Below are 12,126 nucleotides of genomic sequence, written 5' to 3' on the forward strand. Positions count from 1 at the left end.
TTTTTTAATCTCATTCAAAATTTTTAACTTAAATTCAGTAATTATTTCATTTCAATGCATACATTCAGATTCAAGCATTCACACTGCAGTTTCTTCAGAAAATGCACTTTCTAGTTACTATTATTTTCCCCCAAAATGGTCTTTTTAACATGCTCAAAAACTCATAAAACTGCGATATTTTTGGTTAAAACTTTTGATTTTGCAAATTTTGTTGTACTTTTGCAAACTCCTAGGGATTTTATCGGCTCAACTTCATATTTGGTCAGTCTAAACTACAGAAACTGCAGAGCTTTTGCGTTTTCTTCAAAGGCGGTGGCCGTGGCACCACAGCGAATTTTGATCATTCGCTATGGAATTTTAATATGCTGTCACCCACACATGCATTATCCAGTCTGGACCAAATTTTTCATATGTGATCAGGCTTTGACCCTGAACACATTTCATCTGCCATATTTGACAATGGTCAAAGCGCCACCTAGTGGGAACAGTTGGTCTTGGGTTACATTAACCTCTTAAGACCTGGCATCCACATATGTGGACATCCCATTTTGGGTTATATAGACCAAAATACTCAATTTTGCTCTACAAGGGCCTGATATCCACTTACAAGGACATTATACTGCTACTGTTCTATCGAAATTTTAAACGAATATCCTCATATGTGGCTCTCATTTTTCTTAGAAACAAAAATCAGGTAAAAAAAATCTGGTAATTCTTTGTTTTTACATTCACTGGTTCCCAATATGCCCAAATATCAAAGAGAAATGAAAAATGCATGCCGTGGAAGAGTTCAGGTCTTAGGAGGTTAAAAACTATGAGTTTTTGTTAAAGGGTGTGAAACTGGCAGCTTTGGCAAATTTCAATATTTTCACATGAAGCTCGTAATTGCTCCACAGGCATGAGAAGATCTAGCTCATCTTGATTACCAGAGTGAAGAAACACAAGGAGAGGGGACCCCCATATCCTCCACAGAGCTAGGGGACAACAACATGGACCCATCAATCATCACACAGGATGGAGGAGGACAGCAATAGCTGGCTGACCTGGTTTACTTCATCTGAGGGCTTAAGAAATGATTGCTCCAGAGGTGTGGGTCGTCCCAGGGTTAACCCTGAAGTTGCCTGGACCAGCCAAAATCCTGCTTTGTAGTAGATGCCTCTGGTCAGCTGGAGCCTTTCTCAGCAGTTTGCCGTTGGATCTCTTTGCGCCTTGTTGGCTCTGGCTTCCTCCATGCTGGTCATTCTAAAACTGTATGTGGTTCAGAGCAAACCAGCTTTTGTGGTTAAAACTGGAATGCGAGTTTATATTTTAACCAACTGACTTATTTTACTTTTGGTTTTGCAATTAATGAAATGTAACTTCACAAACACAAGAAATCAGTTGTATGCTGGTTTATAGCAGACAGGCATAAATTAGTAATCTGTTTTAGGTACCAAATTTATAGTGAAGACCAGAAGTATTAAAATATTAAATTACAAATTTGGAAACAGAACTGTAAAAGAAACAAAATTATGCTCTGATTTTTTTTTATTATTATTTTTTTTACAATTTATAAAAAATAGATTGAATTGGCTAATAATATCGTCTTATTGTCTGTGCCAGTGGATATATGGAAAAACATAACTGAATTACTTTGACGATGAAGATAAAATAAGTAATATATATATATTCTCCGGTGTCTTTATTTATAATGACCAAGTGTAATTCACAAAAGAAAAAAGGTATATGTTTCATACCAAAGATTTTGGTGTCACAACTCAGTTAAATCTGAACAACAATCTTCATGTCATTTATAGATTGCCTGTAGTCCACTGTCTACATCATTTAGTGTATGTTTGTAGGAACTTTGACTCCACCCTTGTAGGTGGACCTACGCTGCAGAAGATAGTATGAAGATATGAGATATTCACCTGAAACAGACCTGCGAGCACTTTCTTTTAGAAACTTAATTTTACATTGTTGCTAAGATGTATTTACTAAAAATGTCACACAAATTCATAATTTTGAAGAGTAAACCATTTTATTACTAACACTGGAGTAGTTAAATTTGTTTATTATTATACAGAAACTAACTGTTTTACAAAAACAAAATGATACAATGTCACACATATGTACAGTATAGTAAATATACCATCTCAAATTGTACACAAAGTATTTACAATTCCACACATACTGCATTAAAAACAAAACTCCGGCTAATACTCTACAGACATTGAATTTTGCATAACATCAAATAAAACATGCCGCATTTTGAGGTTTTTCATCTTTACAAACCCATGACCATTTTTAAATTAGTGCAAGTTAACCACTTGTGTCAGAGGTTATGGATATATATTTTTAATAGTTTCATTCACACAAGTCAAACTAAAACCTGGAAATAATGGAAACCCGTTGCCTTGTTCCTCAAATACAGCTGACCTTCAGATGTTTCCTGATTGTGTTTGGTTAAAGGTATAGTAGCTGATTCTTTGACCGGATGGCTGTGGACATAGTTCTGTAGTATATCTTTAACAACAGTTCACTTGTGAGGAGTGGTGAGCAGACTTACTCGTGAGATGTTTCAATGCAATTCTGACACTGAACTCTAAAGAAATATGTCCCTTAACAGCATCAGTGATTGTATGATCCACATCTCATAAGTTTCTCATTGAGTTTTAACAAATTGAAGGGTCAAAAGAAAAAGAAGAGAGAAAACTTGATGCTGCATTTTGATCTTAGAGGAGGCCTAGTTACATAATCTCAGTGACTGCAGTGTGGCTCTAGAAAATATTTGGGAAAATCTGATGTCAAATAAGATTTTAACACATCACACTCGTGGTATCTGTTCAGTATCATCAGTAGCTTCGAGGTCTGGAGATGCTTCAAATGATAGGAAGGGCTTTTTTTTTAGCAGTTATACAGCTGTGAGTCATACCACCAACACTTTCTAATGCCAGGATTAGAGACAAAATATTACATGACATCACATTTGATGGTTTTTTTTGTTTTGTTTCTTTTTTAAATTCCCATTATTAAATTCACATTGGATGACAATCAATCTGACAGAATGGTTACCTTATTTTTTACCTCATAATACAACTTCTACAACCAACAGTAATACAGAGTGCACTAACAGCCCATCTTTGACAGTCTCTAGTTTCACATCTGCCTGTGACCTGGAAATCCATCTCTGCATGAAAGTTGCAGTTCTCAGATGAATGATGGCGTGATTTAACTATACACATCCAGTGTATAAAAAATTGCATCCATACATTCTCATCACGTCAGTGTGAATTTTTTTTTTTTTATAAACACTGACGTTCATGTTCATTGTAGACAGGTGCTGTGGTGACTCATTTCTCCTTGCATTTGCGCCGCCACCACTCATGTTTTGGGTGTAAGGGGCTAAGACTATAGGAGAGGATTTACACACTGGAAATGAGAAAAGTGGATGAGGGAGCTAGGGTCAGACAACACTTTTCTTGTTCCCAGCAGCCACTTCCTTTTAAATCCATCCTAATGACATCTCACAAATCATGAAAGGCACCATGCTACGATTCGTCAGGAAGCAATATTGATGGATCCAATTATACGTCTCTGTCAAACTAAGGCAAAACATTTTGGTCTCTATTACCATCTATTCTGACAGAATGAGTATTTCAGATGGACAAATTGTGTAGCCTGAAGTTGACATAGAAGAACTGTCAAGTGTCCAGAGTCACCTGCATTTTCAGCACTCTGACCAGAAAGCTGCAAGACTGAAGCCCACTGGAACATTCAGAAATGTTTTTTTCCTCCAGGCCCTTTCAGATTGTACATCAATGGGACTCTTTGGGCATTTATTAATTTCTGGTACTTTAAAACTATGTTAGGACTTCAGCAATACATATTTCTTGTTTGAATTTGACTCTTTGATTTTATACAAGAAAATCTGTTAGCGATGGCCTCATGGAGGCCAACATAAGAAGTCACGTTTCATGTGTTCATTTATTTAACTAAACATCCTTCATTAAAGGATTTCTCTATCTCCTTTATGACAAATCTCATGATATACTGACTGAAAGAGCTACATGCACAGTAGAAAATAACATCCTGTCAGACCACTACAAGACAAGGAAAGAAATCTGTTGCGACCGATTCACAGATGTATCAACAAATGACATTAATCTTTAAAAAATATGTTTAAAATAAATTCATAGTTGTTCAACAATACTCAACTCTTTTTATGCATAGATTAAAGTGTTTTGACTAACTGCACAGGTCCAGGACACAGTGTCACTACAAATTTTGTGATCACTTCCAAAGCAAGTCATTTTCTCAAAACAGCTACAGGTTCCAACATCCAGATCAGCCTGCAAGGCAGGTTAAGTAATCTATACTGACCGTCGTGACTGCTCGTGTTGTCAGAGGTTTATTGTTATTGTGAAGAGTAATAATAATAATGGAAAGACAATAACGATAGCAATGACTGGCAGTTTAAAAAACCCAATAATGAAAGAGCCAATAATTTTTAATGATTTAATTTTAATTGTGAACAATTTTTGGAGTATTGTGACCAACATATGTAGTGAGTGGAACAGTGTGAGTGTAAAAGTAAACCATTCCGGTTTCTTATACTTTGACACCATTGCACGTAGAGACGTGTTGGGTTGTACTGCAGATTTGTTTTGTTATCTCACTTTCTATTACCACATGCAGGCTGCCCTGAAAGTTAGAACTGCAGTACAGCATCTAAAACACAACAGCATGCTTTGAAAACAGTCAGCAGTGATGCACAGTTCCCGTGATATGTAGTAAATGAGCTGAAACACAATTCTTGTTATGTAGACCGTTCTAAAGCCACACAGATGAAAAGCATTTACTACCACGTACTTCCCCCAAAGAATCTGCTCAGTCTCTGCAAGTGAAGACCTGTCATCTCTATGATCATGCGGACTGGGAGCTCTGGAATTACTTTAAAGGACTGAAACCGAAACCACATTTTATTTCACCATTTTTCAGTAATGCTAGAAAACCATACCAAATGGAGCGGGGTATGATGCCCATTTCTTTCTGAATACCTGATCTTTTTTGTGGGCAGCTACATATAAAGTAAATGTCCAGCACTGTCAGTTGCCACTATAGTCAGTCACTTTGTCACCCTCTTTGATCAAACATTTTGTTCTCAGAAAAGGTCAAAGGAGCTATAGAAATGAACCATAAGTCACAGTCTTAGTGCTTTGTTCTGCTCTGTGACCTATTGTTTTGGGTAATTTTGTAGAAAATTGTCTAATTTTACACTTTTTGGTACTGCTGTGAGCTATCAGGCGTATATAAAGATAACATGACACCTACATCTTGGAAACAGGTGCTTCTGACACTGTTGACATAATTCAGAACCAGTTTCTGTCCAGTAGATGGGATTCAGACATGGTTTTAAGGGCCGGGCAGATGGACGATTACTTAATACTCCATCTTAGCAAAGACATCTGGGGATAAAGCAGCTGATGGCTATAATCACAATTTAAAAAAAAAATGTCTGTTTTAGGCTTATTTTCAAAATCAATGTTTATAAGAACATGAAAAGTAAACACGAATATTATTATTTCAATACTGGTAATGTTTGCTGATAAAACAAAGTGTCAATAAAATACATTTATTTTGAAAATCATCCTGAATAATAAAGGTAATGAGTTTCTGTGAGTAAATAATTTTGTTATGAAAATGATGATTGCACAGCAAAGATCACTGAAAGCTCAAAACGGCAGAGGCTCAGGACGTGAGCTACGGCTCGTTTATGAGCCAAGTAGAAGGCAAGACTCTGGCTGCATGACAGTGACGAGTTTTTTGATTTTCACTTTCGTACAGAAGGGAACAGTGGTGACTTTAGTCAGATTTAAAAACAGAAGAGCACAGTCAACTCCTCTAACAGACGAAGCTGCTTACTGGTTGGACTTTCCTTTCAAGGATCCAGCTCAGACTGCCGAGATGAAACACACCTAGACACCACGCTGTCCACTATGAGTTAAATCTCTATTTGAACAAGTAACTCAGAAGTTGGCCACATATTGCACCAAGCTGACAGTAATGTGTTCTTCCGGTTTGTGTGAAGGAAAAAAAAAAAGGTAGAGGTTGACAAAGTTTGAGAGTTGAGGATTATTGCCTATTACTCAATTTTCATGGTCCATGTGTAAACAAATTTAATGCTATGCTGCTAAAAAAAATACAGTTCATAATAAAATATCAACAAAAAACACGAGGACAGAAAAACCAAACAAACCCGAAAGCTCGCAGCTATTTACAGATGCATTTTCTCTAGTGTTTTGCAATCTTCATGTTGAAAGACAGTTTATGGAAAGTAAATAGATGAATCGTGTACTATGATCTACTTGTACAAGATAAATATTTTCAGGCAGCAGGGTATATTGATGATTGTATATTTGATGATCATTGGAGGCCTGTCGTGACATAGCTTGGTGAACTTGTGAAGATATGGATGGCTCGCCTCCAAGATTAGTACCTGGTCTTTGTCCCCAGCAAGATTTTAATTTTACTTTACAAATTGTACACATTGAAAAACCCTGACAAAGGCACACCATGGAGAAAACATCCACATCTAAATTAGAACTAAGGACTAGTTATACATAATCTATGTAACATATGTACAGTACTGGGAGAGGGGAGCTGAGATGTCCAGAGAAGAGGTCTTTTCTCGCAGACACACCCAATCACCTATTTACTGTTGTCGTTTGGTCCATCTCACTGACACTGGAATATTTAGTCTGGAGGAAGGCCAAGGGACTTGCCTGAAGTCAGAGACTTCCTGTTTGGACTGTGCCAACTGAGACACATCACAGTCGACATCCAAATCCATTCACACGGTTTTCCCTTCAGTGTTTTCCACTTAAAGTGTGGCTTCCCTCACTGCAGGACAGTTAAAGTGTTTCCAAACACTGTCCCTATGAAGAGAAGGAGCCTGTCTGACACCATGTACTCTCTAAATTTAAAGATTTGAGAAAAAAAAAGAAAGAAAGAAAACAATTATAATGATAAAAAAATTATAAAATAAATAAAAATCAAGCAGCAGAATTCAAGTTTGCCCTTGCTAATATTCCTCCTTGTTACGAAACACACGATCACCTGTTCTGCCAAAGCAACAACCGTGAAGGAGGAACTAAAGAGTAAATGTGGAGTGCAGCATGAGGCCTGGCAGGCCTGGGACAGGTGGAGAGGGGGAGAAAGAAAGTATATGTGTGACGGGGCAGCTGTCTTCTCTGGTCGATCAGACAATCTTCTTGATGCTGGGTCTCTTGAAGCTGCCAGCACTGCGCTGCTTCTGGACCTGACTGGCTGAACCATGGCGAGTACGACCTCCACTGGACAAAGCTGAGCTGGGGGACAACTGGACATTCTCCTTATCTACACCTGGAGGAACACAGGGATGACAGGCTTTAAAGGCATTCCCTTCGTCTGGGATTGTTTTCTCGACCATTTCATTTTTCTTAAAATCTCTTTAGATTATATTGTTATTGAGACCAACCACATGTTTCTAATCTTGGGAAATTATCTAATTAAAACATTTACAAGTCTGATGAATGAAAGGTACTGCGAAGAAGACGTGGTGCAGCGGTTAGCACTGTCGCCTCACAGCAAGACGGTCCTGCATCTACATCCAGGGGCCCTTTCTGTGTGGAGCTTGCATGTCGTCTCAGTGTGTGGACTTTATCTCTGGTATTTCGGCTCCCTCCCAGTCCAATTTGCATCTTAGGTTGATGCAAATTGTCAATGAAAACGACTGTCTCTCTATTTAGCCTGTGCCTTATGACTGCTACAATACATGGATTTATGGATGGATGCTAACAGTTTGAGAGTGGTAATTCTTTTGGTTAGGTAGACTTGCAGAGTTTGTAAATGTGTTTTTTTCTAGAAACATCTCTTAGCTTGTTTGTAATATTGTTTGTCTAATTAAACAGACATCAAATAAGCTCTTTGAGTTTCTTTTCCTTTCTATACTGCGTTGCATTTTAACAGAATTTTTGTTTTTATATGTGACATGTATTTATTGTACAAATAAAGTAAACTGCCACTCACTGTTAATTTCCTAGTAGTCTTAAAATGTCTATATTATATCCTTCAACCTCATAACAAACTGTTGAAGAATCAGGTCAGGACAGTGTCGAAAGATGTTCTTTGTTACATCCTGCACACAACACAAGGCCCAAGGCAGACCTGTTGTGGAAATAGCTATAAACCATACCTCACAGCGGGTGCTTATTTAAGCTAAGGGTGCTTCCTGGGTTGAGCATGCAGAAGACGGAACCGCCCGCTTATTATGAATTTGCAGCAGCTCGTCTATTCTTAAATAGACGAGCTGCTGATGTTACTGTAGCCTGGTTCTAGAGATAAAGGTGAAAAGGGAAACAATGCAAATTTAGTATTTTTTAACCACACTTCATCAGTGTAGTGGAAGGTTTGGTAGACGTGAGTACTGCGTCAGAGACTTTATTGAGATCTCTTTGATCGCAGGAGTGATCATGTCGTGCAAGTCAGAACATCTAAAACATCACCTCTCCCATCACTGACTACTTTCCTTTAGAAAGATGTTTTTAGAGCAACTTCAAGTAACATGAACCGTTCTCTTTATGTTTCTGTGAATCTTCTTTGATGATTAATCACTAACAGATTAACTTTTTTGGTTTTACTGTCTGTAACACAAGACACAGACAGACGACTGACATGAGGTAACACTACGCATGTCTCAAAGTCTTCTCTTTGTGCAAGCAGTAATTCTAGTCCAAAAAAATAATTCTCAGCATCTAACCCCCTCGAGATGATTGATGAAAATTTCCTGGTAAATATTTAACCCTTTACAAGAAATTTCTTTTCAAACAAAAGGAGGTAACGTAGGACAAGAATGTGACCAGCTTTCTCTCTGGACTGTGACTTGGATGAGAACATTTTGATTTGATTTCACTAGATGATGAAGTAAAACATGTAGACGAGGTGAAAAAACAGGAAGCTTTAATACAGAGAGTTAGAGTGACTGTATGCTTTTTGTTGTAGAGAGAGATGGACACCTGGTGAGTGCTGTGAAGTGGCCAGTGAGGTCATCGAGTTTGACAGGTTGAGGTTGGCAGTGATGCTAAGCTGGCTCTGGCTGGTAGGAGGGTAGGGGGAAGTAGGTGTCCTCAGTTGCTCCTCCCCTCGTTCCTCGTCAGCTGCTGGCAGGTAGCTGTCAATCAATGCCTCCAAGAACTTGACAATCAGCTCAGCGTAGTCTGGAATCTGGGTTTGCTGCACAAACAACAAACACAATGAGCAACATCAGAGTCAGGTAACAAGGTCTAACAGCAGCACAGACGAGGTTCATCCTCAGTCAGTGAAACCCAATGTCGTCTGCATAACAACTGCAACCAAATGCCGAAAGAGCATAAGAATCTGGCCCGTGTCAACACTTTATCGGGTGGATTTTTCAGATGGGATGGTAACATGCTCTGTTTCACTGGTTATAATTTAAATTATTTAACATTGCTTTACTAATTGCGTCATGAAAACAAACTGTTGGTGGTGTTGACAAAACTGCTGTGCGCATGAGAGGTTTTCTTAATTTAGACATTTGATTACCTCCCATAGACACTTTTTATTTTGAATACTTGCTGGACTCTGGGCTTTCAACAACAACTAATTCTCTTTCTTCAACCTTTCTGTTGCAGATTTCCTGGTGTGCTGAAGAATATTTTTGTGACATGACCCAGTTTTTATCAAGTTTTAACTGTCAGACAGTTGGCCCCTTGACTCTAGAATATACAGAGGAGTTGATGGTCAACAAGGTGGCCAGATGCTGTAATTAATGACAAACATCTCCAATTTGTTCTTGTTTATTCAAAGAAAATGGTTCCAGAAGTCTTGTGGTTTGCTCTGATGTATCTTTACAAACCTAATCAGTGCTGCAATGTTCATTTTAGAGACAAACGGCTTTCTTCTGGAAATCCCTCCAAACCAAGCCACACTGGAGTCTTTCTTTACTTGTACTGTCATAAACATTTAACATGCTACCTGAGGCCTCTGTACCCTGCCTTTAGGTATTTTGCAGTTTCATTAAGTGCAAACCATTGCATGGTTTGAGTTAAGATTGGCAACTGTTTGAGTCTTTCCACTAATAAATAATAATGCCAAAACTGGATTTCTAAAGGTGCTGACACTTTCTGATGATTGGTTTATCAAGTGCATTTTATTAGCAGCACCTGGCTGCTACTCACACTCTGAATTCTTTTGGAAGGAGTAACAGTACACGTATACAGGACTGCATAGAGTTCTTTAAACTTAAGTGCTGTATTAAAAGAAGAATGGGGAAAAAAACAAGAGAACACAGAAATAAATAAGAAACTAGTGATATTTGGGGGTGCAAAACATACACAGTCATGCCCCAAAAAAGGCACAGGAGATGCGATGAGCAGAAAGACTCGGATAAACTCAAATACCGATGACTAAAAATAAGCTTTAAGTCTAGTTTTAAAAGACTTAATTGAGAGAGCAGATTTGACCAACCACAGCAAACGTCCGGTCCCCTCTGAGTTTAAAGGTGCTTTCACACCTGATGTGTTTAGCTCATTTAAATTGAACTATGGACTGGTTCTTATATATCGCTTTAAACAACTCATTTACACCCATTTGCACAAGCACTTTTTTCTATGCTCTTTCTACACAAGTGATAAGATGGAACCTGAGGTACACAGCAAAGTGTTGCTGTTGAAGAATAATTTCCAATGATGACAGAGAAAGTTTAATTTTTCAGGTATGAGGTAAAGCGCCCTGAGGCAACTGTTGTTGTGATTGGTCCTGTATAGCAAAATAAAACTGAACTGAACCAGTGTAGTTCTCTGCAGCTGATACCAGCACTAAAGTGCAGGTTGAGGAGGAGGATGGTACAGTCCCCAGAGTAAACTGACAGGAGCACATCATTGTATACTTTTAGCAGGGCAGATTCTGTTGTGGGCCCTGAAACCCGACTGAAACATTTCAAAAATGTTATGCAGTAAATATGGAAGAAATTGATGGAGAAGGACAATAAAACACTTTCTGTGTGTGTTTTTGAGTGATAGAGTCTGTTAGATAGAAATAGAGCATTCATACGGCCCCTGAACATCTTTCTGTATAAACTTAAGTTTTGTAAGCATATGTTCTCCCAGGATCTTAAACTGGTATGTCAAAACTAAAAAAAACATTCCAGTCACCCTCAGAAAAAAGTAGAAGTGTAAACATTAGGATTCCATGCTGAACCATTCAATATCAATATATCAAAATGGGCAACGTTTAAAAATAAAATTAAAAAACATAAGAAAATAAATAAATATTCAGTCAATTAGTCATTTAGTCAGTATTGTCAATGCAATTCAGGAGTCTGTATTATTGAGTTTTGGGTTTTGCTAGTTTTCCGAAGCGGCATAATCCAATATCAACATGAAAGCAGACCACAGATCATTTTCAGCCTCTCTGCTACTTTTTGGTATTTATGTATGTGCTTCCAAGAGTTGATGCTTCATATTTCAACACACCAATTGACAACCTGGTTGTAGATCTGCTGTGTACTTCCTTAGTAAGCTGAAATTCTACTGCAAGGCAGCTGAAGCGGCCCAAGTGAAAATAACTAATTGACAAGAGGAAAATGTTATTTGTACCTTAGAGAAGGGTCCAGCAAACCTCCAAAGTCCATTAAAGCCAAAGCCTGTGAATTGAGAGAAAGGAAGAGAAGGGAATGAAAGTAGTGAAACATCTTCATAAAGTTAAAGACGTCCAATTGTCTTCTTTTTTCTTTAGCTTCTAAGAACGGGGGAAGACAACTCAGTGAATAAATATCTACAAGCTTCTATCCATTTTCAGTACCTGTCAGCATCAGGTGACATAACTAAGTGCAAAACTAGGAAGGCTGGCATGTAGAGCTTGTAAATCAATTTACTTTGTAAATAGGAAGGTTGGTACTGGGGGGGTGACTCCTCATGGTACACCACACTCTGGACAATGCCGTGGACAGGGTTCAGGAGATTGATATCCTGGCACATGGATAGCACAGTGTTGATCTTGGAGTCCAGTAGATTGTGGCTGAGAGGGTGAACAGAGAAAACAATATTGGGGCACATGGTTATGCGGTTATACAAGTTAGCCTTTTAA

At 38.2% G+C, this 12,126-nt stretch overlaps 1 protein-coding gene across 4 annotated transcripts in view; it reads right to left on the reverse strand.

Moving 5' to 3' along the window:
• Positions 1-4,483: 4,483 nt before the first annotated feature.
• nf1a (neurofibromin 1a) overlaps positions 4,484-12,126 on the reverse strand; it is a 132,725-nt gene continuing 125,082 nt past the window's right edge. For all 4 annotated transcript variants that reach the window (XM_026191696.1, XM_026191695.1, XM_026191697.1 and 1 more), the window contains 4 exons: positions 11,915-12,057; positions 11,637-11,683; positions 9,036-9,252; positions 4,484-7,383 (listed from right to left, as the gene is read on the reverse strand). In XM_026191696.1, coding sequence (XP_026047481.1) covers positions 7,241-7,383; positions 9,036-9,252; positions 11,637-11,683; positions 11,915-12,057 — 550 coding nt within the window. In that variant the 3' untranslated portion in view covers positions 4,484-7,240. The remainder of the gene's footprint in view (positions 7,384-9,035; positions 9,253-11,636; positions 11,684-11,914; positions 12,058-12,126) is intronic.

Source organism: Astatotilapia calliptera, chromosome 14 (assembly GCF_900246225.1).
Source record: "Astatotilapia calliptera chromosome 14, fAstCal1.2, whole genome shotgun sequence".
In the NCBI taxonomy this organism is placed as follows: domain Eukaryota; kingdom Metazoa; phylum Chordata; class Actinopteri; order Cichliformes; family Cichlidae; genus Astatotilapia; species Astatotilapia calliptera.